Raw genomic sequence first — 27,128 nt, 5'->3', positions numbered from 1 at the left:
AGGCAGTATTCTTTTACTACACCACACTGCTTCTCAAATAGTTTTGATATTCTCAACCCTTCCTCAAATTGTACTCACTTTGGGGAATGTGTATTATATTAAGAAAGTCTATATTTAGTTAAAAGAATATCTAAATGTTCTATTCTTACTTCCATTCCTCGAGCTCGGTTTACTAAACAGTACACCTCCGTGAGTGACATTATTCCCCCTCGTTCCTGTTAAAATATGGAATTTAAAAAGTATTATGTTATAATGAGCACCAGTTGGCATTTCTTAACAGAGATCATAAGCAGAGTGAAATCAGGAATCATAAAACTTCCTAAGAAGTCTTTAAAAACTAAATTTATACAGAGGAAAACCTAGTCAGATACATGAAGCATTTCAAATTCAGTATTTGGACTTTAACATCATTACTGTTTTAACATTTACTTAAATGAGATGAGGGCCTCTACACCATGTTTCAAAAAGTGTATTTAAATGTTTTAAGTTATTACAACTAATAAATGAATAAATCATGGAATTAAATAGGAATATCACCATTGTAACCCCAAATGAATAACAGATCTAGATACTGACTGTTAGTAGCTGCTGCTACATCACCAAAAAGACAGACATTATGTACCTCCTGATGGAAATGCACAGCACCCTCTATGAAACGTGCATCAGAGAAAAGGAAAGAAGAACTTCTAGATATAACTTCCAGTCTGGAATATATATAACTTCCATGGAATACATGGAGCAGGGAAGTATGTTAAAACACAAATCAATAAAATTCAGACTCTGAGACACTCTATAATAAACCACTAGTTTCTTCAATAAATAAGTTGTATGGGAGAGGAAAAAAGAGACAGGAGAAGGGGAAACATGGAATTAAAAAAAAACACAAAAAACTTTGAGACAAATCAACCAATTGCAAGGTATCCTGATTTGAACAAACCAACTGTAAGAGAAAATGTGACTACTAACAATATATTTGATAATACTAAAAAACTATTTTTAACTTTTCCTGTGTGAAATGGGATTATAATTACATTTAAAGGCATCTTTATCATTGTAATTACATACTGAAAAATTTACAAAGTAATGTGATGTCTGGGATTGCCTTAAAGTAATTTTGAGTGAAGGCTGCTTACACACGAGCCTGGATGATAGGCACGGAGGGATTCATTATACTATTCTATTTTGTCATGATGGAAATACTTCTTAATAGAAGTTTTTTTAATAAATGAAGTTTTGATTGCCTGAGTAATGTCAAAAGATAAATCTGTATTATGAAATGATTAACAGTACACTTATATTAAGATTCGATATATAGGAATATATATAAACATCTAGAGATCATGTATTTCCTTTTGAAAACAAGAGATAAGAAAAACTTCCTATCAAATAGATTTAAGGAGTTACAGATATCTGAAATGGAAATTGAAAACAATCTAGATTTTGACAACAAATCCACTAATAAGTACACCAAAATGATTTAATATTCCTGAAAGAAAAAAATAACATGTTGGTTGAATAGTAGCCACACTGTGAAAGGAGTTAAACTCGCATTAAGATTTCTGAAGACTTGGCAATTATTTAACAAAACCGAGAGACCACTTAGGTTTTGCTTTTACCTCTAGCGGCGCCTGCAGTATTCCAGCCAGCTGTCTGGCCAGCTGCATGTGGTACTGTGTGCCAGAGCCACAGGTTTCCCTGGTAACTGGGTTAGCGATGCCCATGCTCAGCAAATAGGACTTAAACCTGATGGTCTATAATCAGAGAAGAAAATGCACAAAAGGACAAATAAACAGCATTAGTCTCTCCACCCCAACATTTGAAATCTTTCTATCATAAATTCAATTCTACTCAATTATTTCTATATCCACCCATTTCTTCTACCTTGTTTCTATAGCATAAACTCTAAGAAAGTGGATTTCTAGTAGTTCCCTGCATAAAGCTAATTAATTCTTCCTTATCTTGATATTTCATACTCCACTGACCTCACAAGTTCGGTGTGAGAAGAGGTTTAGGTAGCAACTGCGCTGTATTTAAGGCCAACCAAATGATAAAGCCAAAAACTTAGAAAGGAACACGGCTGTGACCAGAGTGTAGACAAATTTAATGAAACAAGTATCAAACATATGGGTATGTATAAAACAACCACTCCTTACACATTTCAGTATCTCTCTTTTCCACACTCCCAAAGAAGGTATTCAAGTATCTTCTAATCCTACTGGTTGACTTTTTCTTTAATACTCTCATCTATCCACAAGCCCTAACAGAAATCACTACATTAAGAAAGAAACTCCTAACCCACCAAAACATCACTGCATTATTTGTCTAATCTCGTTTCTAATGCCTTAAAAAGGCAACCTATTTACCTCATCTTCTGTGATGTCACCTTGCTTGTCTTTAATCTTATTAGCAATTGATTTTGATAACTCCACCATTTCCTTAGCCTGTCAAGAGAACAGTAAAAGACTGAAAGAAATCATGTCCCCAAAGTGTCTGCTAACAAAACTCATATCATAACTGGGAGGAATTCAATAGGTGTAAATTACACATACCTTGATCATTAGCTTGCTGAGGTCTTCAAAGGCCTGAAATGAGAGATGAGTTTTTGGTGGAATCTATCTAAAGAATTAAAATGTCTTAAAGCAAAGAAGCTTAGTTTCTCTATTTTCTTCCCTTATACAAAAATTTTTGAAAATTTCTTACAAATATCAATCTATGTAAATATTTACATAAGTAATAAACCTATCTTAGTTCTAAGAATTCAGTTTAGCTAAGAAACCATAAATTTTCCAAAACAAACGGTGAAAAATGACTTTTTACATTTTCAAAGAGAAAACAGTTATCATTGATGTCTGTCTGATTAAACAAAAGGTGACATAAGTAGTAAATTGTTCAGAAAATATTATTTACTGTTCTTTCACACTAGCAAGAAAATTTGTCACTGGTTTTTCCCAAAACCATTTCCTGACGGGAGGTCAAGAATCAAAGGCTGTGTAAAGCTTTCCTGGTGGAAAATGGCAATGCACAGCTGCCGGAATACTTCCTTGGGCACAACAGTTTTGGCTGTAATAGCAGGTGTGATTTAACTGAAACTGAAAACCTCAGCCTCTAAATACTGAACAGATTATACTTGTAGCTTTGGATACAGTGGATATCAGAAAGAAAAACATTCAAATACCACCAAAACATACTTAAATAAAACTCATCAAATATCCACTTCAAAGTCTTCTTCAAACTTAATCAGACAAATTTACAATAAATTTATTTCATACTGCCAAAACAGTACTTCCAGTGAAGAACATCTTCCAAATGATGTGCACGGATGTTATTTTTTAAACCAATTAAGCAGCTTATCATTAAATGAAAAATCTTTTGGTTCATACAGAGTAGTGGTCAACAGATTCTGATTAGCTCATGCCCATCTTACTTACACGCAGAAAAGTATCCCCCATGTGCAAAAGGATTTTGCTGAAAGAATAGAGTGTTGTGTAAGATTCTTATGGCCAGACTTACTAAGGCTAATACTGAAAACAAAGGGGAATGTGCACACACCTAACAGGAATTTCCTCAGATAAACAAAAGGCTTAAACACTGGACTCTTATCAGCAACAGTCAGCAGATGCAGGAAACCTTTTGTGGGAAACTCTGGGCACCAGCTCTGAAACTAAGTCAATTCTAACGTTTAAATGGAAGGCAAATCACACACCAACCTAGTTTTCAAAAATAAAACACACAAACACTTTACACACTTAGATTCTTACTTCAGATATACAAAATATTGATAGATTTCTCTTGCCTGTGTAAAGAAAACTAGTAAGACAACACTTTTTAAAATTTTATGGTAAATCCCTTTATTTACTGTGTTACATTTTCATATAAAAAATATGCTAAAAGTAATAGTGAGTCCACACTGAATACAGAATACATAAATTAGCCCTATAGCTTACGGTCCGTAAAAAATAAATACAAATATTCTAGTGTCTTAGAAGAAATACCTATATTTTAAGTAATCATAAAACACAAAAGCTTCCTCACTTCTATCTACGTTATTATTCTAAAATTTGGAATTAGCCAATTATCTAAAAAATAGAGAAACTACCTATAATAAAATTAAAGCAACATATGTACAACATATGTACAAATGCAAGAGATGCCTTTGCCCATTCTATTATTTTACCTGCCACTTTACAGAACCATCTACCCCTCTACCATATCCACAGTCAAATTTCCACTCTAATTTAAAAAAAAAAAAGGCAACTGCTTTAAAAGTATGCTTGTGAGTTGATTTATAGCATTATTTCTTGCTTTCAGTCATTATTTTGGTTATTAGCTTCAGTAACTATTAATATATTCCTGAATTTTCTGTTTGTGTATGTTGTTTTTTTAAGAGAGTGTGTGCATGTACACGTGGGGGGGGGCGGGCGGAGGGAGAGGGAGAGAGAGAATCCTAAGCAGACTCCATGCTCAACCTGAGCCTGATGCAGGGCTCAATCCCAGACCCTGAGATCATGACCTGAGCCAAAATCAAGAGTCAGACACTAAACTGAGCCACCCAGGCACCCCGTTTCAGTTTTCTTGATTCTCTACATACTCTGTTCCCTCTACCTGGGTCCTCTTAACCCTACTAGTCATCTGCCAGTGCCTGCTAAACTTCCAGGCCTTGACTTCCATTACAAGTGCTAACAAGGCCTCCCTGACCCCCAAAGAAGTTAGAGGCCACGTAATGTGTTCCTGCTGCAGCCACTGTTTTCTCTAACACGGCATTTCTCCCACTGTAGGGAATGCCTGTCTGCCTGCCTGTCTGGTGCACTGTCGTATCTAAAACATCTACCTGATGCAGGACTTCCACAGAGTAGAGAGCAAGGACCACCTACTGAATAAATCACTGACCTGTGTGAGACAGCACGATGACTGTGTTAAACCCTCGGAGCTATGCAACTCCATGAAAATTAGATTGAAACTGAACAGCATTTCATAAATTAAGAAAAACATGATTTTGAACACCAAATTAGTATGGCACCACTCAGAAAAAATACTAGTAATTCAAAATTAGTTCACTGCTCCATGCCATCTCTAAAGGTGTCACACAAAAAGATGACAACAAATGTCGCCGAAAGAGGACAGTGATAGTACCTTCCAAATGGCACAGAGAGTGGCCACGACGTAGGAGGACCACACTTGTCAGCACATCAGGAGACCTGAGTTCTCATAACCCTGCTTCCAAATCCAGTCACTAGATGATTACTTCTCTGGAGAGTAAGAACCCCTGTAATGCCAAAATGCTGGAACTTTGTGAATTTAAAGATTCTGGGAAGATGGTGGCGATGGCAGCAAAGTTTCTGAATCTCTACAAATCCCAACATAAAAAGAGGGCAACTAGATCTCAAAACCAAAAATCCACAGGCAGCATATACTATAGAACTAAGTGACAAGACAGCTATAAAAAAACCTCAAGCTACAAGCAGGTAAGGACAAACCACCAAGAGCCACAAGATCTGCATGCTGTTCAGCATCTAGGCAGGAGAAAGAAAAGGGAAGCAACAGGGCAAGTGATGGATTCGACAAGAGAACCCCAAAGGAGCCCATAGGTAGTCACTGGAAAGAGAGTCTAGCCAATACGAGGACAGGAACTAAAACTGGGAGGGTTTTGCCCACCTCACTAATGGGTGGGTATGAGGGGTCCTCAGGAAGGGCTGGCCCTCCAGGTTTTGCTTCCAGCAGGGGATCCCTCACCAGGGAGAAACCGTAAACAGAGGACTCAAAAACTGAGCAAGAGAAGAATAAGAATAGAGGAAGGGCAAAAAAAGGTCCAGATAAAAACAGGGGAAGGGAATATAGGGCCAGGAAATCAGAAAGCAAGCCACCACCTTTTTTAACGCTGCATGAACACAGCGGAAGAGTGAGTTCTGTGGAGTAAGACAAGCTACCCTACACTAGGCCTTCCTCTCAAAGTTCAGGAAAACTAATTCCATATGAAAAATAGCAACGGCAAAGTATCAAGGTCAAATGCCACACAAAGTTATTATGAGAAAAAAGAAAATAAGGAGTAAAGTAACGTTACAGATAACAAAAGCAAGCTGGAAAGACATGTTCACAGATCAGATCAAAATTTAACCTTTTCTTTCAACAAGAGCTAAAAGATGTTAATAAAATGACACAAGCCATGAATGGACAAAATAAATCAGAAATGAAGTGACATGATTCAGGAAAGAATTTTTGAAAAAATCATTTCTGAAATAAAGACTATATTAGAACACAAGAATGAATAAACACAACAGATAGTGCCTTAAGAGAAACAGGCTAGAAAGAGGAAGATTTCCTAATAAAAAAGAAATTAAAGAGATAAAAAGGGTTTGAAAGTCGCAAAGCAGGGGACGCCTGGGTGGCTCAGTCAGTAAAGTGTCAGCCTTCGGCTCAGGTCATGATCCCAGGGTCCTGGGATCGAGTCCTGAGTCGGGCTCCTTGCTCAACAGGGAGCCTGCTTCTCCCTCTCCCTCTGCCTGCCGCTCCCCCTGCTTGTGCGCGCTCTCTCTCTCTGACAAATAAATAAAATCTAAAAAAAAAAAAAAAAAAAAAAAGGAAAGTCGCCAAGCGTAAAGCTAGGCAGTAGAGCTTCAACACACAGCTAATGGTTTCAGAGAGAAAAAAATAAAGCAATTATTAAAACATAAAATTGAAAAAATTCCCTGAAATTAAAAGCAATTTTTAGAACCAAATACTAAGAGCATATTGCGTACCTGAGAATAACAACCCAGAATGACTAACACATCAACCAACACATTCTAGTAAAATTACTGGGCTTTATAAAAAAGAGGAGGGGAAAAAGCCTTTGGGCATCTAGGAAAAACAGGGACTTCTCAGGTAATGGCTGATTCCAGATCTGGGGCAGGAAATGTACAAGCTGGTCCTGGAACTTTTGTCATAGTAAATAGCAAGGAAGCTATCAAAATCCACCAGGTCACATCAAAAGCACTTAGGAGCCAACTTGAAGAGGCTCCCACGGGCCAAAGATGGGACAATGTGAGCTTTAAACGATAATAATTGCAACTGATTGAAACCCATCAAATAGGTTAAGATTGTGAATTCATACTCATATGTAAAAAACCTCAAATGAGTTGCCACTGAAGGATGATAGGGAACCAATTAATTATCCTGATGATAAAGAAAAAGGCACTTATTCTGCCTTCGCTGTATGACCTGTATCACTGAGTAGTCAAATAGTAGATGAAGGGAAGCATCTCTTCAAAAGGTATTCCAACTAATAAAAAATAAATCCTAGAATATCACCATTTGTAACCACCAGTGAACCAGCAGATCTATGCAATGAACATGAACAGCTGCTGCCATCATCAACAAAGACAGGATGTGCCTCCTTAGGAAAAAATACAGCATCACCGCTAGTCTCAGCAAAGAGATCAAACACGAGTCTGATCAGGCCTCTAGATCCAACTGCCATTTTGCAGGAAATACTTAGAGCTGAGGAACGTATAAAACTTTACCATAAATATGAGATCAGCAAAACCTAGACCATGGGCACTTAATAGGTCAAATGACCTTGGTTTCTCAATGATCTATATTTTCAATCTAGTGGGCCCATACTTGGTAATACGGTGATTAATTTTATACGTGGACATGGCTAGATCATGAGGTGCCCAGGTTCTTGATCAAACATGATTGATGGGTCTGTGAGGGTATTTCCATGTGAGGTTAGCATTTGAATTGGTAGCCAGAAGCAGAACTGCCCTCCTCACTGCAGGTGGGCATCATCCAATCCTCGGAGGGCCAGAACAAAAGGCTGGAGGAAGGGAGAACTCACGCTTTCTCTGCCTGACTGGTTAAGCCAAGACAGCAGTCTTACCCTGCCCTTGGACTGGACCTAAACCATCAGCGCTCCTGGTTCTCAGGCCTTTGGACTTAGTTTAGGATTTCTATCACCAGCTTTCCTGGGTCACCAGCTTGCAGGTGGCAGATAGTGGGACTTTTCAGTCCCCACAATCACATGAGTCAATTCCTTATATTAAATGGCATTGTGTGTGTATATATAGAGAGAGGGATATATTGATAACTACATTTGTGTATTGGTATCTATAGGTCTCCTACTGATTGTTTCTCTGGAAAATCTGGATTAATACAGGTATCCCATAACTATTTGCAGTTTAGACTTTATTCGATTGATATACATCTTTGAAATTCTATGAACAGCACTAGTCAATGGAATTTTACTTACAAACTAGTATTAAAAACTAAAGAATTACTTCATAGTCATTTCATAAAAAATCCAAGACCATTTTTATATAAACACAGGAAGACTAATGACATGTTCCAATGTAGTAGCTGACTGCAGAATCTAACTGCTTTTCTTAACTAGACTTCTTTCCCTTTCACTTGCATTTCCTCAGATATGATGAAGTTGCAGACACACTGCGAAGCACATGCTCAGGGTTGTTCTCCTGGTGGAAAGGATGGGCTGGTCTGCACCTTTCTTACTGTGTCCATGTCTGGTCCCTGAGCATCAGTGGCATAAAACTGTGTGGTGTCTGGCCAGGTTAACAGCCTCAGAATAGCATTTTTCCCTCAACTAAGTTAACCAAACCTCCAAATAATTATACAGAGGACCTGGAATTCATTAGTATTCTCCAATTAATTCCATCTAGGCTTTAAAATTTACATACAGCAACCCACAATGTTGTGAACATCACAGAAAACAAATTTGAGTTTCATTTTCATTTCTTTTTGGAAAACGTTTTTAAAACATGTTTTGGCTAAATTATGCCAACCTGAAGAAGGCCTGGAATAAGAGACTGTGGCTTCGGGCAAACTAAGTATATTCCAAAACACAGAATGGAATTAGTCACAGCTACATCCAAAAGAATAAACACAAATGGCCAAGAAAGACAGCTGACCGGAACTTTATGTATGAGTTACCTCAGAAATGTTTTTGTCCGTTTCTTTCCTTTTTTCTTCCAATTTCCTTTCAATGCCTACAATTCCTACAGCCCTTATTCTTCCTGGCTGAAAAACAAAAGTAGAAAATAAAACATACAAAATAGGAAGGACACACTATTTTGCAACCCACCACAACATGTTTTCAATGGTGGGAAGGGACCCACAAAGAACCAAAGAAAACCAGCATATGATTACATCTAGTTTCCTTTCAAAACATTTGTCAGTTTCTTGTCATACATAACGATCTTCAAATCATTATTAAAAAAACTAAACATACAATAAGTGGCATATTTTACTCTGTATTTTAGATATAAATCAAATTCATGTTTGTTCTTTGGCAAGCTATATACGTATCAGATATTTAATAGGGTCTCAAATATGCAAGAAATTATAGTTAAAATTTTGGTATTTGACTGTTATTATACAAACTGCATTTTTCACACATTTGAGTATCTGTGCACGGTTGGTGGTTATTTTAGACTGGCCTGAAAAACATCACCCAGAGGCATTGTCTGTTCTCTCAGATGCCACACTGATTATGAAGAACAGAATGTAGTGAATGGAATGGAACTTCTACCACCCCAAGAATCACTCTGTTAAGTAGTTATTTATTTTTGCTAAGTGTCTACTGTCTGCAGAGCACTAAATTAGGTTCTGTGAAAATAAATGTTTAATCAGAATATCATTATTTTGTTCTAGCAAGTTCTAGCAAAAAATACTGGATTCAGAAACAGTTTCAACAATACCTGGGGTCCTCTATTTGTTTGTAATGACTGGGAAACCGGCATATTCTCCCATCTTCTCTGTGTCATTTCCTCGGATAAACGCCTGTAAAACTGTTGTACATATACATACACTTTAAATGAGTCAGTCAGGTTATAGTATCCTCATACAAATCATTAACATTTCTCTAGTTGAAAGGCCTGTTCAGTCATTTGCAACAAGCCTAGAACTCTCAGAAACATCAAAAGAAATGAAAGGAAGTTCTTTTCTTGGATCAGCTTCATAAAGCACAAAGGAAAAGAAAAAAAAGAAAGAAACTGACCTTCTATATAAAGTGAGCTATTCTCAACAAAGAGATGAGTGACAATGAATAAATAGACCTACTTTAAACAATCTCACATATGTGGATTGTTTTCAATCTATAGCGAAACAGATATAGTGCCAAGAAAAATATACAACCATTATCCATGAAGGAAGCAGAGAATAATTTGTCTAGTTAAAATGTGAAGCCAGAAATTAGGGCCAAAACATCCCTACACTCACAAAAAAATCAACTATATTGTTTAACTACAGTGAGAATGATTTCAGTTAGTCGCTTATCTTTTCTTAGTGCCTACCATGTGAGGAGTGCTGAGTGAAGTGCCATAGAAAAAACACATAAATAATTTAGGGTATCAATGAGATAAACACACACTTGTAAATGTCTGAAGAATACTTACACAGTGACTTACTACTTGGAACATGTAAACTATCATACTATGGAGTAAGTACTTGAGTGATGAGATTTGTGTGGAGTCAAGAAAGACTTCCTGACTTAAGGCTGGTGTGAGCTACCAGATACTGAGATGGTTTAACATTTCACTGCATTATACTCTGCCTCTTTAACCAAGCTACTGAAAACTTTACTAGTAGCCTAATGGCATGACTTAGCATTTTTACAGCTTCTGCTTTTTCCTTGGGACCACACCCTCCTGTTTCCCGTTCCCACCAAAACCTAAACTTCGTATTTTCTACTGATAAGGCTTAAGATATAAAAATTTTATTGTAAAAATATGGTGAAACCTGGTATGTTGAACAATATTGATTTACATCATATTAACAAACAACAACAAAAAACACACACAAGCACACGTTTCTAGTCCACTTTTACGCATATAAAAACCTACCTCAATCTGGCCATGTTCTTTGAAGGAGAGTTTGATGTAGGAGTTCTTAGTACTCTGGAACGGACCAGGTTCTTTGTTGGGTGGAGCTGGGTGAAGATGAACCACTATTTTGGCACTAAAGAATAAATGTAATGAATTTAATTACCTTTTAAGAATGCCTAATTCTATTTTCATAATTTTTAATATATTTTAGTTCACTTTTAAAATTCATGTAGAAACAAAGGACATCCTGAAAGGAATCCTTTTAAACTTTGTATTAATTCAGCATTAATGAACCTTTCAAAAATACCTCTACTTACAGCTTATAAGCTCTGAACCAAGAAGTTCAAGTTACTAGCTCTATGGATTAATTAAAAATGTGGTTTCAAACAAGTAAGTTCAAAATAAGTTTGCGAAATCTGGGACAGTTCACTATTTTGGTTTATGATTAGGGTTTTCCATGTAGAGTCATCCCCAGAGGTTACCAGGGGGTCTATAATTTCTGCCAAAGCATCCTACCCTACTCATTTGAAAACAAAATGTGAAAACTTATCTGTATAAAACTGGCCAGCTGACATTTTATTCCATCTCCATCCAAAACTAACATTCTACGGTATCATTTTTGGAAAATGCCACTCAATCAACAGCATGCTCTAGAAGATAATCCAACAGCAAAAACAAATCTCAAAATGCCGCTGTGCTAGGAGCACAAACTACCATAATCTTTATGACTATCATTATCTTCTGTGCTACTAAAAATACCATTGTATTGGTTCAGCTTTATACGCCTTTCCCCCCAGTCTGCTCAATAAACAATCTCCTTCCATAAATGAGCAAAACCAAAAAACTCAGTCAAAATACTTTGGATACGCAGCTTAGGGCTTTTTCTTCATGACCACATTATAGATTCACCTATTCATTATTCTATCTTGTTTAGGTCCATCTGATTGCCTAAATATCGCTACTAAATTGAAACACCATGTGTGGGGCTTCCTCAGTGTAGTAAACGGTTTGGTTAGTAAACTAGGGCCAGACTTGTAAGGACTCTTCCAAACCTATTCCTTTGTGGTGAACTTAAGTCAGGTGAGCAAATAAACTATGCAATCACAGTAACAGGACTGTCTGAAATGAGCAGTCAGGTAGAGCAACAAAATACGGCAATTAGGTTAAGGTGACTGAGCAGAGCATTACACAATCTTTAAAACTGAAAAATCTGAGCCCCACTATCAGATTTTGTCAAAGGAAACTCAATGAAGAATTAAAGATTACAGGACAAAATGAAGTTTAAAAATCTCAAAGTCAGCTAAAAAGATCTAGGCCAGTTTTCAAATATATTCATTTCGCAGGTCATTCAATTACCATATTTCAAGTTTAAAAACCACCCAATCAAAGATGCATCTTGGGATGAGACATGTTAAAAGGTGAAACTATATATACAATTTTGAATCAATGAAATATGGTAATTGCTTGGGGCAAGGGAGCTGAGAACTAAAGAGAATATTTGAGAAACGTTAACCTGACGTATTATTAAATTCTTCCTCACTGGAGATGTTTAAAAATAAGACACTAATGGGAAGGTAAATATTTTAAACAATTTTTGTTATACAGTTTAAATTTCCTTGGAACACAGCAGAGGAAAATTCAAATGATCTGCAACACCTTCAAGTTTTACTTTGTAGAACTTAAGAAAAGCAATATACACAAATATCGAATCATTATGTTGTGCACCTGGAACTCATACAATGTTATATGTAATTGTACCTTCATTAAAAAAAAAAAAAAACTTAGTAAGGTGGAAAAAAGTGACAAGGGGAAAAATAGAAATTAGAGAAATAGCCTACTCTAAAAGTCTGTGCTTTTATTAATCTTTTTAAAACGTCAGTTTCTTTTATGTCAAATAAACAATCTTGCATCCTAGCTACAACTTCATAATTAAGGCATGCATTGCATTTCCAGTGAAGTTCAATATTTGTTTCACCTCTACTGAAGTAGCTATACTAAAGCTCAAAATGGGCCCACAAGGAAAAAAAAATTCTTATCAGCAATACTTGTTCATAAGTTGCCCTCATCAATTACATTCACTTAAAAGCCAGAATTTTATGTACCTGATTAAAAAGAAACATTTTAACGTGTGGCTTTAAACCAGGGTGATCACAAGTCCTGGTTTGCCTAAAACTGTCCCATTTTATGCTTCCGTGGTCCAATTATAAACAGCACCCCCAGGGCGCCTGGGCGGCTCAATCAGTTAAACATAAAACTCTTGGTTTCAGCTCAGGTCATGATCTCATGGGTCGTGGAATCAAGCTCCGCATCCAGGCTCCTCACTGGGCTCCGTGCTCAGTGGGGAGTCTGCTTGAGAGAGTCCCTCTGCCCCTCCCCACAATGTGCTCACTGCGCACGCATGGTCACTGTCTCTATCTCAAATAAATAAGTAAATCTTTAAAAAATAATGAAATAAAATAAATAGCACCCCCTATTACTTTTATAAATGTCCCAATTTGGACAATAAATATTATGAAATATATTAGATACATGAATAAATGTGAAATATTTAACACTGATATCCGAAAAGGTCAAAGTGAAGAAACTTAATGATCAACTAGAAATAGGAGTAACATCAGTCATTTTTCTCAGGTAAGTCACTCCTGATTTTAAGTACTAGATACAAAGACATGTCAAAGCGAATGTTTGTGGAAACACATGCAATGACAAGCTGGCCAACACTTATTTATTTTGATCCAAGGATATTATAGCAAACCTTAGGACTTGATTTGTGCTTTAGGAATGACTTCCATTTATCCATGAGTTTAACGTAGGAAACATCTTCTTAGGGGGCTCCTGACCAACGACTATTCTTTATAAAGCCCCAAAACACAATCATTAGATTCATTCCCACATATGCAGTCATGGCACAATAATAAATCTACTAAGTTGATAGTAACAGCTTGACTGGAACATTTTTGTGAAAAAAGACTGCACTAGAGACACCTCACCTTTTCCCAATTCCAGCTGCCTGTTCTTCAATGAACACAATATGGGAAAGAGGAATGGCCATGCAGCACTCCTAGAAGGAAATCAATACAAAACATGATTCATCAGATTCCTTGTCAGAAATCCTTGTTTTATAGTATTTAAGAGTGTCATGCACCTTTACTTAATAATAAAAACAATATAAAAAATTGTAAAATGATTTTATTCCTTAAATAAACTAAAGGAAAAATGGGATGAAAACAGTACTGTGGTGGCATTTTGCCACATGGAAGAATGTAAGAGGTTTAAAAGCTGCTGTAACTACTTTTGTTTTTACAGTAGGTACATCTTTTTAAAAGCAGTATTTATATGAACACTTTTTATATGTAACACATCCTTATATGGAAAAAAAACCAAACCAGAACAGGTAAATCAAAACAACTTTAAGGAGTGTGCTATACAGGTGATCTTTTTTTTCTTTTTAGTTTTCTACACTTCACTCACCATTTTTAACAGTAAATACTGATGTAGGTTCCCTTTATTAGCACATTTAACTTTAAGTTATTATAAATGACTGGCATTTAATAAGTCTAAGGGTTTCTAAATTAGCCTCTTTATATGATAATCAAAAAATGATGCTAAGATTAATTTATAAACATATGTTTTAAGGACACCTATCCTTCCAAAAAAGACTTTTTCCTAAATACATACTTCTTTTAAAAGAATTAGACACCATTAACAGCTGTAAGGTATGCATTACCAATAAGGGCAATATCACCAATAAGGGAGCAAAGACTGATTCTTGGGGGCCAAAAAGAGTCAGATTTTACAATAGTTAGTGGCCTTTCAAAGGGCCTCAGTACAGTATATAGTTTGCCTGTAAAATTAAAATTTCGGGCGCCTGGGTGGCTCAGTTGGTTAGGCGACTGCCTTCAGCTCAGGTCATGATCCTGGAGTCCCGGGATCGAGTCCAGCATCGGGCTCCCTGCTCGGCGGAGAGTCTGCTTCTCCCTCTGACCCTCCCCCCTCTCATGCTCTATCTCATTCTCTCTTTCAAATAAATAAATAAAATCTTAAAAAAATAATTAATTAATTAAATTAAAATTTCATGGTGGAGGGGGCAGCAATTATGAAAATAACAGAGAGTGGTTATTTTACTGGCAACACTGAAATTTATACACACATACATTTCACGTTAAAGCTCTTTGGAATTAAAATAGCTTTATACACATAACTTGTTCTCTCTTCCTAGAAATAAAAAAACAGGGAGGTTTCTCCTCTTGCTGAGTGACTTAGAAGCCATTCTTCTCAATATCTAGGTAAAAGCATGTACTTCCTGGCAGACCCATCTTCCCAGAGTCTCAGGAACAGGTTGTTCTGAGGACCCCTGACAACAATTGGGAGAAATATTCCCATTACATACAGAACATTCAGGTATGTGGTAGGTTCTGACTGGTGTTTAAAAACAGAAGTGACCATGATTCTTTCTCTATTCAGCAACTACAGACTTCTCTGGAGCTGAATGAGGGACAACCCCTAACTCCTCTATCTGCACTCCATTCAGAGAGATCATATGGGACACACTCTTTTAAAACTGTGAAAATGGAAATTTATTGCATTTTTTAGTTTTGACGGAAAGGAAAGGAAAGGAAAGGAAAGGAAAGGAAAGGAAAGGAGGGAGGGAGGGAGGAAGGAAAGAAAGAAAGAAAGAAAAAAGAAAGAAAGAAAGAAAAGAAAGAAAGAAAGAAAGAAAGAAAGAAAGAAAGAAAGAAAGAAAAAGAAAAAGAAAGAAAGAGAAAGAAAGAAAGAAAGAAAAGAAAGAAAGAAAAAAAAAGAAAGAAGGAAAGAGAAAGAAAGAAAGAAAGAAAGAAAGAAAGAAAGAAAGAAAGAAAGAAAGAAAGAAAGAAAAAAGACTTCAGTAATTTAAAACCTAGAACATTTTTCATGTGTCTGTTAGCCATTTGTATGTCTTCTTTGGAGAAGTGTCTATTCATGTCTTCTGCCCATTTTTTCTTATTTGTTTTGGGGGTGTTGAGTTGAGAAGTTCTTTATAGATCTTGGATACCAGCCCTTTATCTGTAGTGTCACTGGAAAACAGTGTGGAGGTGCCACAAAAAGTAAAAATAGAGCTACCCTATGACCCAGCAATTGCACTTCTGGGTATTTATCCCAAAGACACAGATGTAGTGAAAAGAAAGGCCATATACACCCCAATGTTCATAGCAGCAATGTCCGCAACAGCCAAAGTGTAGAAAGAGCTGAGATGCCCTTCAACAGATGAATAGAGAAGATGTGGTCCATATATACAATGGAATATTACTCAGCCATCAGAAAGGATGAACACCCAACTTTTACATCACCATGGATGGGACTGGAGGAGATTGTGCTAAGTGAAATAAGTCAAGCAGAGAAAGTCAATTATCATATGGTTTCACTTATTTGTGGAACATAAGGAATACCATGGAGGACATCAGGAGAAGGAAGGGAAAAATGAAGGGGGGGAAATCGGAGTGGGAGATGAATCATGAGAGACTATGGACTCCGAGAAACATACTGAGGGTGTTAGAGGGGAGGGGGGTGGGGGGATGGGTTAGCCTGGTGATGGGTATTAAGGAGGGCACGTACTGCATGGAGCACTGGGTGTTATATGGAAACAATGAAGCATGGATCACTACATCAAAAACTAATGATGTATTGTATGGTGACTAACATAACATAATAAAATAAAATTTTAAAAAATAAAATAAAAAAATAAAACCCAGAACAGATTTTTAAAAAACCCTTTATCTTACATGATTTTTCTGATCTCTCCAAATTAGTCGATGTGTACTAAGAAGGAGGGTCCCAGCATCAAATTTTATCTACAAAGATAAGATCGTCACAAAACATTAATGTATCACTCAATGTGGTCAAATTTTCCTCCTCACAAATTATACAATAGTAAATTAATCATATAAACATTAGAGAATTAGGCTTACCATAAATTAAAGAGAAGCAATACTACACACTTCATAAGCTATATATATGTGTGTGTGTGTATATATATATAAATAAAATTGGGAAAAAATCGCAAACAACCTAGATGTGTAACAACAGGGTAGTAGTTAAGTCTAGTATGATACATTCATACCGTGGAATCCATACTGAGGTTAAAAAGAATGAGGTAGAGCTGCATGGACTTTCACAGAATTCTGTGACAGAGTTAGGGGGGACAGAAAGCAACTTACAGCATATCACATAGAAGGTAATCAGATAGAAGAAAGAGATAATCTGCATATCCCCTAAACTACATTGTGAGATATATGCACGTGTATACATATACACATACACACATTAGTAGGAAAAGATATAAATGGAATACTCCCTGATCTGTTAACAATGATTATCTCAGAAAAAATGTGAGGAAATGGGAAGAAGGAAAGCATGGGCACCCTTTTAAAACTATCCACTTCACTATTGATTGAATTTTTTACCATAAGATTGAATTTGTGTATAGCACTCATATAATTTTTTAAAATAATTTTTAAATAATAAGAAAATAGACACAAACACATACAAAAATAAGTGTGGCTAGAGATTCAATCAATGGCACTAGGACAACTGGGTTGCCCAGTACAGAATAATAATAATAATAGTAATAATGTTGGATTTATACCTAATACACCACACCAAAATAAAGTCTAGATCAAATATTAGAGTCAGAAAAGTATAAAAGTATAGAAAGAAATCACGAGAGAATTTTTTAAATAATCTAAGAGTAGAGAAGGTCTTTCAAGGAAAACACTAAGCCCATTAGCATTAGAGGCAAAGATTTATAAACTGAACTCCACACACAGGCACACAAATCCCTCATGGCAAAAACCACCAAGAACAAAGATGGCAGACTGGGAAAAATAACTGTAACTCACATCAGAGACAAAGGGTTAATTTCCTTAAAATATAAAGTACTCTTACCAATCAATTTTAAAAAAATAGCTTGTAATCGATTAGAGAAATGGGCAAAGACTATTAACAGAAAGTTCACATGAAAGGAACTACAAATGATTCTTAAACACATTAATAGGTGCCCAACCTCACAGATAACAAGAAAAAGGTAAATTAAGAGAACATGAGGACACCCCTTCATCCAGGAGATGGGTAGAGGTCCTGAAAAGCTTGATAACACTGTGCCAGTGAAGTATGGGGGAAATAAGCATTTGCACACACTGCTGGAGGGACAACCACCATGGAGGGCAATGTATTAATATCTATCAAAAATACAAACACACATATCCTTTGATCCAGTGATTTCACTTTTAGGAATTTATCCTACAGATGAATTTGTACATGTGCATTATGATATACTATTAAGTTATTCATTGCTGTTTGCAAAAAGCAAAATATATTAAACAAGTTAAATGTCCATCGAGAAATGTACACTCACACAACGAACTGCTACTCAGTCGTTAAAAAGAATGAGGAGACTCTTCATCTACATATTACATTTGAAAAAATCTAAGATGCTATTGATTATGAAATGCATCCTGATTCCAGTTGTTAAAATGTGTGTGTGTGGGGGGGGGAATGGGCATTTAGAATTGATGAAATATGGTAAATTCTCCACATAGATTAAGTGGAAAAAAAAAAGCAAGATTCAGAACTTTGTATGCATAGCATATTACAAATTTACATTTTAAAAAAGGAAACACAATTTACTTTATACAAATACCTATCCATGATACATACGCACAGCTCTTTAGAATGATACACTGGTGGCCTCTGAGGGGGACTGAGTGACAAAGAGACAAAGGTGAAAGGAGACTTTTAACTTTATACTTTTTGTGATTTTTGGATTTTTGTCATGGGATTGGGTCACCTACTCAAAATATAAATGTAAAAAATATTTTTAAAAACTATAATACAATCACACACACACAAAAAGATATGCCAGCTATATCTTTAGGACCGAATCCTTAATCCTCATCCTTTGCTATTATGCACTGAAAAGTATATAAATAAGCAAATTTTAGAGTCGGAATCCAGGAGATAATATACCAAATCCCTTCATTTCTGTTAAAATTAAGAAATATACTGGAAGCCTCTATTAACTCTAACCACTAGGAAGTAGAATTTGTCATAAGGTAGGACTTGCTTGTATCCTTTTGAGGAGTAATTAGTTATTTCTAAAATAAGTGTGGCTAGAGTGTATAAGGCTGGTCCCATTTTAAGGCCACCTTACAAGACAAACTCAGAGGGGGAAGGAGGGTGTGGGCAAAATGAGTGAAGGGGAGTGGGAGATACAAGCTTCCGGTTATGGAATGAATGTCATGGGAATAAAAGGAATGTAACCAATGATATCGCACTGGGACAGATGGTGGCTACACTTGTGGTAAACACGGCATAATGTATAAACCTGTCAAATCACTATGTATGTTGTACACCCTGAACTAATGTAACATTGTGTGTCAACTATATTCAAATAAAAAAAATTGTTTAATAAAAAAAAACTCAAAGGAAAGCATTTTCATAGGGTCCAGTTTATTACAAATAATCCTTCTGAATTTAAAATAATGTGGTTAAAAATGTCTGTCAAGTGAATAACCGATTAGGACACTGTTATATATCATTAAGTAAAAATAATCATAAACTGAATTATATATGCAAATCGACATTTATTACAAGATACTCATGATATTAACAAAGAAAAAAGTAGGTTTCAAAGTAGTACACATAGCATGATTACACACACACACACACACACAGCCACAAACAGAGAACGTGCCAAAACTAACTGTTTATGGGTAGTAGGATTACTGATTATTTCAAGTTTCTTCTTTTGGCTTACCTATATTTAACAACTTTATAATTTGTCTAATGAAAAAAATAAAAAATTTGTTACAACCATATTTAACTTCGTGTAGTCTGAAATGTGCATATTATTTGTTAAATCAAACATACACAAACACTTTTTCTGTCAAAAAACTCCTTGTATAATAAATAACCAACCCCTTTTTAACATGAATTTTGAAAAATTATTTTCTAAGAGTAAGGTATAACTTTATTACTAATATGTTAGTCATTATCAATATGGTTAAAAGCTTTAATGGTAAGAGACCTACTGAGTCATCTAGTTTAAATACGCTCTGTGAGAGATCATTCCACAAAAGTACTTCAACCCCTCAGAGAAAAGACTTGATGAGTTCCATGTTTTCTACTGAATCAGAAGTAAAACATACATACTCCTGGCACTTAATTCAGTCTGGCTTCAAATGTTTGGGCAAAACCAAATAATTCAGTTTAAGAGATTTTAAAAACCTCTTTTTTGTGAATGAGTAAGATTTCCCTTTTCCAAAAACAAGTATTTTATCAACTTGAGAGTACACGATGCTACATTACAGCCTAACAGTTCTGATTAAGAAAATGTACTTTCTCTTACTGAAATTCAAGCATTAAGGATGTGAATTTAAAAGCTGAAGGCAGAGTGTATTCCGTTGCTATGTCAATTACAATGTGCAAATGTAAAACGCAGCCGCTCTAAGAGAAGAAGTTGTGTAATACTTCCCTTCAGGGATTCCAAGGGATTATGAGCTAAACCTGATAGACAAGTTTAGGCTGGTTTGCTCCTGCCACTCAGAGCCAGAATAATTTTAACTACTTAAAGGTTGATGGAACTTAAGCATTCGCTGGATAAGCTCTTACCCTGTTTTTTTTTTTTTTAGTATTTAACATTTTTCTGTTATAAAAGTAATACACTGCTGAAAATCTGGAAAAAAAATTTAAGTCTAAAAAAGAAAATGAAATTACGTAATCATACCAGGCAGAGTGTATGTGTGTATACACACACGTATACATATGTGTATGTGTATATATGTGTGTGTGCATGTGTGAATAATCTTTAAATAAAATAAAATGAAGCCATTATATTTATAGTTTTATAACTTGCTTTTTTCAACTGGTGGCCTGTCATCAGCAATTCCTCATGTGATTAAGACTTGTCCTATTTAATTAACAAAAACCTATTGCTTCCGATTTTTGCTATATGTGATAATATAGAATACATATAACAATGCTGAGATAAGCATCCTCATTCATTATATTTTTATGCGTCACTGATTATTTCCCAGGGGTAAATTCCTAAAAGCGAAACACCTAGCTGAAAGAAAATAAACGTTTTCCAAGTCTCCCAGTAAATGCTGCCAACTTGCCACTTTATACACTACTAACCTGCTTTCATTATATTTTTGAATTAGCTGAGGCTATAGAAGCTTCTGTGAATTTAAACAAATGACGTGTCTACGCTGCTTAGGAAAACAACATACTATCCAGTCATAATGGGCCCATGAGAACTATGCCTGTAGAAACAAGCAGGGACACATTTATTCACAAGAGACGCTTGGGTGCTTGGGCGGTGGGAAAAGCAGTCTACTGTGGCTCCACCAAATACTAAGTATGTGACCTCAGACGGTCACAGTTTCCTCAACTACCAACTAAGAGCCTCTGTGTCCTCATCTTTGGGCGTATCCACTATATTAAACATTACATAAAGAGTCTGACACCGGTGACTGCTATATTCGTGAAGCACCGCAGCCCAGCGAACAAAATGCAGGCTTTGGGAGTCTGATCAATAGAGATTTAACTCCTGACTCTCCCGCTAACTAACTCTCTGCGCGCAAGTCACTTTCTAAGAGTTATTTTCTCATCCATAAAATACTCACCTCATATGCCCACGGAGAGGATTAAATGAGATTGTGTGTAAAGCTCCCGGCACATAGTAGGTGCTCTAATTATCCAGGTCTTTTTTTTTTTTTTTCATGTATTTCACACCCACGATGAGCCAAAAGATACAAGGATGAGTAAGGCACACTTTCTGCCCTCCAGGAGCGACCACCTGATCTAGTAGACAGCCATGTGCACGCTTGCCTCAGGAATGTGTTAGGATCAAAGCTATGGAGGCTAAGTAGACTTGGACTGGAGTGCCCTAGACCAAGGAAGCCACTGAAAGATAGTGAAAGGGAACTTGACCAGATCTGGAGGCTGATATGGAGCTTCCTAGAGTCTTCAGACTATGTGAGGTCTGGAAGCCTTCCAGCAGATGGAGGAAGCCAGGACGTGGGACTTTCCCCCAGGAATCAGTCTAGCCCTCAGCCACACAGCTGAGCCACACAACTAGCCAGTGACTCATTAGATAGATGCAGCTCAGGGACTGCAGCAGTGAGCAGGCTTGTCTTAAAACTCTGCTTCAATTTCAGGACACCTACATCCCTCCTCACTACCCTCAGCTTTTAGAACAGTTAAGAATTCCTCAGTAGATTAAAGGGTCTTAACTAAATTTTTCCCAAAACCTTGTTATTGGTCCTCTGATAACTCTATCTACTTGTCCGCTAAAAGAAGCAAAAAACTTAAAAGGAAACACTAGAATACACTGGTCTAGCAATGGTTTTTCATATACAGGTACTCATGGTTTTGTCTTTTTATTGTCTTAAATAAATCGTAGTTATATTATGTGCCAGCCAAGATGTTCCTAATTTGTATATTGGAGTTACACAGAACAACAGAGTGTGGTGCCCTGCAAAAGTGTGACTTCCTGCAGGGACTGTCTTTAGTGGAGTCTCTGAACACCAATCTATGATTGTGAGCATTCAGTTCTGAGAGAGAGGCATAATCAAACGGGCTGAGGGAGGGGAATTTGACTATGCTCCCCATTTAAAATAGTTCCAGAGGTTGTAACCTTGGCGCAAAAAACATTTAGCTTGTCACTCCAACCAAAAGATGCAAACTCAATTTGAGATCAAGTTAATAAAAGTGCTAAGGCAGGAAATCAAGTAAATCCAAGCAAGTTATTTTAAGGAAAAGACACTGACTTGATAATGGAGGCAACACAGTACACGGAAAATACCCTCAGGGAGGCAGAACACCTGGGTTCTATGCCATGTCGACTGTGCTCCCTAGATAGCTGTGTAACCCCTGCCCTCCATGACCTAGGAGGAAGGAAGTCTCAAGCTTCTGCAGGCACCGACCAGGAAAAGCTATGGGTCAAGGAACAAACGCAAAAGCACAGAAGGAAGTTACATTAATAAAACCACAAAAAAAAAGAGACAGCAAGTGAAACTTCTGGAAAATAAAAATGCTGGTGAATAAACAGGTTTTTAACATTTTTCTAATTCCAGCTTATACATTTCATCCAGAAGAAGTTAGTAGTTTTGCAACAGCCCTCCAACCGGTCTCAAGGGCTAACTTGCCTCAAGCTTATGCACGCCTCGCTGGCTGACCGAAGTCCCTTGGTGTGCAGCAGAGCTAACCTACTTCCCGTGAGACTTGCAGACCGCTGGCCTTGAGGGGTGGACCAGACTTTTGCAGACCGCTGGCCTTGAGGGGTGGACCAGACTTTCCCAGAAGATAAGGCCTGACTGCATTGGAAAACAGCTGCGGCTGATGCCAGCAAGTCTGTTCATGGTCATGTCCACCTCGGACTAACCGCCAGGGCACCTGCTTCTCAAGCACCGAGCCCCACCCCTTCCCCCCCGCCCCCCCGCCCCCCCCCCCCCCCCCCCCCCCCGCCTTCCCCTTTAAGCCCTTCCGGCTTCGCCTGGACGGGGAGGATGGTCCTTGGGACGTTAGTCCACCGTCTTCCCAGGCCGCCCGCTTCCTGAATAAAGCAGCCTTTCCTTCCCCCCCCAGCATTCGTCTCTGGAGTACGGATCTTCCCGCGGGGCGCAGCCCCAGCCAAGGCGGAACCGGCTCTCCCCGCGGTAACAGTTGGACGAAGTCTGCACCGAACGCTCACGCTGGGAACACTTCTCTCCATACCCAAGCGCATCTCCTAAGGATGACAAGGCCTGGCCTACCCCATCACTTTACCAAACAAACGCTCTAGACTCCTTTCCAAAAAAAAGCGGGGAGGGTGGGGGGGAAGAGCCTTGAGAAAGGCGTCCCGGTGAGACCCGGACACGCTTCTCAGAAACCCCTGCAGGGCACTCCGGCCCGCTCGGTGGGACAGACCCCACGCGCTCCGGCCGCACCCCGGTCATGGAGGCACCCCGGGTCAGGGGGCCCGGCAAACGCGGCACCCGCCCGCCGCGCCCCGCCGTCACCACCCCCGATCCGGGGCCGGAGGCGCAGGCACCCGGCTGCATGTCGGCCGTCCCCGCCGCTCCCTGAGCCCGGCCGCCCGAGCGCCGCGGGGTGGGGACCGGGCGCCCGGGCGGGGAGGCCCCGCAGGCCAGCCAGCCCGCGCGTCGTCCCGGAGGCCGCTCCTACCTTCTCCTCGCCGTCGTAGATGCGCACCCCGCGCTGCTGGATCACCAGGGTCTCGTTGATCTCCAGGAGGCCGCTGGTCCACACGAAGCGGTCCATGGCCGCCGCCAGGCCGGCCTCCGCCGCTCGCCCGCGCCGGCGCTCGGGGGCGGCGAGCCGAGCGCTGGGCAGCCTGCGGCGCCCCCTGGCGGCGGGCGGGGCGGAGGCTGGGCGGGGAGGGCGCCCGGGACCTTGGGGTCGTGCGTGGGGCGCCCCCTGGCTGTCGGTCCGCCTGTGGCCCGGCGGAAACGTACACCCCATCCTTGGTCCAGCTCGCGCGCAGACCCGGGGCTTTCCTGGGACTTTGAGGAAGGCCAGACCACAGCCTGGACTTCCTTATTGTGCATTACTCCTCCATATCTGTGCCGTTTCCTTGTCAGTGCCCAGCGTGTTGCCACGTTCATAAAAGGTTGTAGATAATTATACTGTAACTTTTCAAATATTTATGGCCTGAACTGTTTTTTAGACAGCCACAATCAGTATGAAAGTACTATTTTGTGCCCCTCTTTCTTCCCCATCAAGATCACTTTCATTTAAACATTTTCTATGTCAACACGAATCTCATGCATTTACTCCAGAATGTATTTTAATATATGAATATTCCATAATTGACCTGTGTGTTGGTCCCCACAAATCAGCCCATAGTTGCCGATCGAAACTGCTGGGCTTCTATAGCTGCCCCTTTCGTTTTATTTACATCTTTACATTGTAAATGGAGCACCTATATTTGTACTTTTACAACTGGTATATTTTTGGGGCTTTAGGATTATTTTCTTAGAGAGTCTTCCCAAAATAGAATTACTGCTTTAAAGAGTGCACACATTTTAGACAGCTTGCTACACACTGGGAACTTATTTAACAAGGATGCACCTGAAAATTGGTCTTTTTCCCCAGACCAAGTAGTTCTGTCTACATTAGACATTATCAGTTTTGTTATATTTGCTGCTTGACAGTGATTTTATTCTTTTTTTTTATTTGTTTACTGATGAGGCTATTTCTCAGTACCTTTTAATCAAAAGAAAAACGTTTCTTTAAATAGGCTCCATGCCCAAGGTGGGGCTTGAACTCACGACCCTGAGATTAAGAGTCACGTGCTCCAGCGACAGAGGTGCCCCAGTCAAAAGAAAATCTTGCCTGGAGTAATGGCTAACACCATGTGGAGTTGGACAGCCTCCACCTAAAAGGATAGGATTATTAATGTAGACCAAATTAACACAGGTCAGGAGAAGAAGAGGCGCAGAAAAGGAGAGAGCAAAGGAGCTGCTAGGGAGATAGGACAACCAGGAGAGGGTGGTGTCCTGGAAGCCAAGTAAAGACGGTGTAACCGGGAGAAGGAAAGAGCCTGTGTACAATTCTGCTGACGGGTCAAGTCCATGGGACTGAGGATTGCTCAGTAGAGTTACTGGCGTCCTTGACAAGAGTGAGTGCGATGGGGGGCGGGGAGGGGGCAGAAGAACAAGTCTTAATGGAGCGGTTTTAAAAAAATTTAAAAAAGAAAGAGAAGAGAAGAATTGTAGGTAGGGAACATAGACAACTCCTTTGAGGGCTTTGCTGCAAAGGAGAGCAAAGAAATGGGTTGGTAACCGGAAGGGGAAGCGAGGTTGAGAGGGAGTTTGGATTGTTTGTTCATTTGTTTTCCAGGTGGAAAAAAATAATAGTATTTTTGAGTGCTGATAGCCATGAGAGAGAGAGGGGAGACCTGCTTGAGTGATATCCTTGAGAAGATAAGAGAGAATGCACAAGAGAGGGTCAGAGATGTTGCTATCATCAGAGGAGAGCTGGGTAGTGAGGCAGACAGATTTTTGTGTTGGGAATCTGCAACAATTCTCTGGACTGGTTTGGTTTCTCAGAGGAGGAGCAAGACTGGAAGAGGGGAGAGAGGTGTGAGGAGGTATGAACGCACTCGGGAAGGATACTAGGATTGCCCGGCCCACGCACATGAAGTTCCCTAACAGGCAATTAAAGTAAAGCCAGAGAAGCAATACTCCAGCCCCATTCAGGGGCAAAACCGCGTGGGAGAGTAGGAAAGATAAGGATTTAATTAGGTATGTGATTTTGCCAAGCCATGGATCAAAAGACGCAGCGGAAGGGTAAGCCCAGCGCTGGACTACTTCAGCCTTTGTAAGTGATCTGTTCTGTCTGCCTGGAACCTGGAAGATTTTCTCATTATCCTTGAGGTTCAGAAATTCCACCAGGTCAAAGATTCTGGGTCTGTATCCCTCCTCATTTTCCTGCCTGTGAGATGATGCTTTTCAATCTGAAGACTTAAGTTTCTGTCTTCTTCAGAAAGGTGTTCCTCTATTATTTGTTAATAAAATTTTCTTCTATGACATCCCTGAGTTCACACTCCGCAGTGGCGTCCTGTTCTAATCCATCTTGTTCCTTCTCTACGCCGATGTTTCCTTAAGTGTCTTATAATCACTTTATATGTGAGATCTCGGAGTGCCTATGCAAGGCAGCCTATTAAGATCTCACATGACAAGGACTGACGGGTGGTTTTTCCCAGGGGACCATAGGCAAGTAGGTCAGTAAGTTGAGAACATCTCTTCTGAGTCACTTCAAGACAGGTCTCTTGGTTCTCAGCCTACTCACTCATTCAACAATTATTCAAAAAACATTTATTGAATACCACTGTGTCAGGCACTGCTCAACTCCTCTCCAATGCTCCAGAAGCTGCTGGTTCCTCCCAAGCTAGGCAGGATTGGCACTCAGGCAAGGGGACGGAGGCACTCTTCTCAGGTGCAAAACTTAAGGGGGTATCAAAAAATTCAGTGATCCATATGAATGATATGTTAAAGCAATATCTTTGGGGGGGTTTTTTGTTCCTTTTTCTTAATTGACTATATTCCCCATTCTGTACCTTATATTCCCCATGCCTTATTCATTCCATAACTAGAAGCCTGTATCTCCCATTCTCCTTCACCCATTTTGCCCATCTCCCCCCATCCCTTACCCCTCTGGCAACCATCAGCCTGTTCTCTGTATTTATGTGTCTCTTTCTGCTTTTTGTTTATTCATTTGTTTTGTTTTTTAGATTCCACATATAAGTGAAATCATATGGTACTTGTCTTTCTC

The 27,128-nt window shown here is 38.8% G+C and overlaps 1 protein-coding gene across 3 annotated transcripts in view; it reads right to left on the bottom strand.

The window, feature by feature from the left end:
- VPS36 (vacuolar protein sorting 36 homolog) overlaps window positions 1-24,174 on the bottom strand; it is a 30,865-nt gene extending 6,691 nt beyond the window's left edge. Inside the window, exons 1-10 of one of the 3 annotated variants that reach the window (XM_027589663.2) lie at window positions 24,018-24,174; window positions 16,574-16,642; window positions 13,805-13,875; window positions 10,833-10,947; window positions 9,690-9,779; window positions 8,923-9,009; window positions 2,550-2,582; window positions 2,364-2,441; window positions 1,617-1,751; window positions 150-215 (exon numbers count right to left, since the gene is read on the bottom strand). In XM_027589663.2, coding sequence (XP_027445464.1) covers window positions 150-215; window positions 1,617-1,751; window positions 2,364-2,441; window positions 2,550-2,582; window positions 8,923-9,009; window positions 9,690-9,779; window positions 10,833-10,947; window positions 13,805-13,875; window positions 16,574-16,642; window positions 24,018-24,113 — 840 coding nt within the window. In that variant the 5' untranslated portion in view covers window positions 24,114-24,174. The remainder of the gene's footprint in view (window positions 1-149; window positions 216-1,616; window positions 1,752-2,363; window positions 2,442-2,549; window positions 2,583-8,922; window positions 9,010-9,689; window positions 9,780-10,832; window positions 10,948-13,804; window positions 13,876-16,573; window positions 16,643-24,017) is intronic. The other 2 variants (XM_027589664.2, XM_027589665.2) reach the window with 2 other exon arrangements.
- Between the last annotated feature and the right edge of the window lie 2,954 nt (window positions 24,175-27,128).

The sequence above is a fragment of the Zalophus californianus genome, chromosome 3 (genome assembly GCF_009762305.2).
Source record: "Zalophus californianus isolate mZalCal1 chromosome 3, mZalCal1.pri.v2, whole genome shotgun sequence".
Lineage (NCBI taxonomy): Eukaryota > Metazoa > Chordata > Mammalia > Carnivora > Otariidae > Zalophus > Zalophus californianus.
The sequence above is the reverse complement of the archived record's forward strand: the minus strand, read 5'-3'. Positions and strand labels throughout refer to the sequence as shown.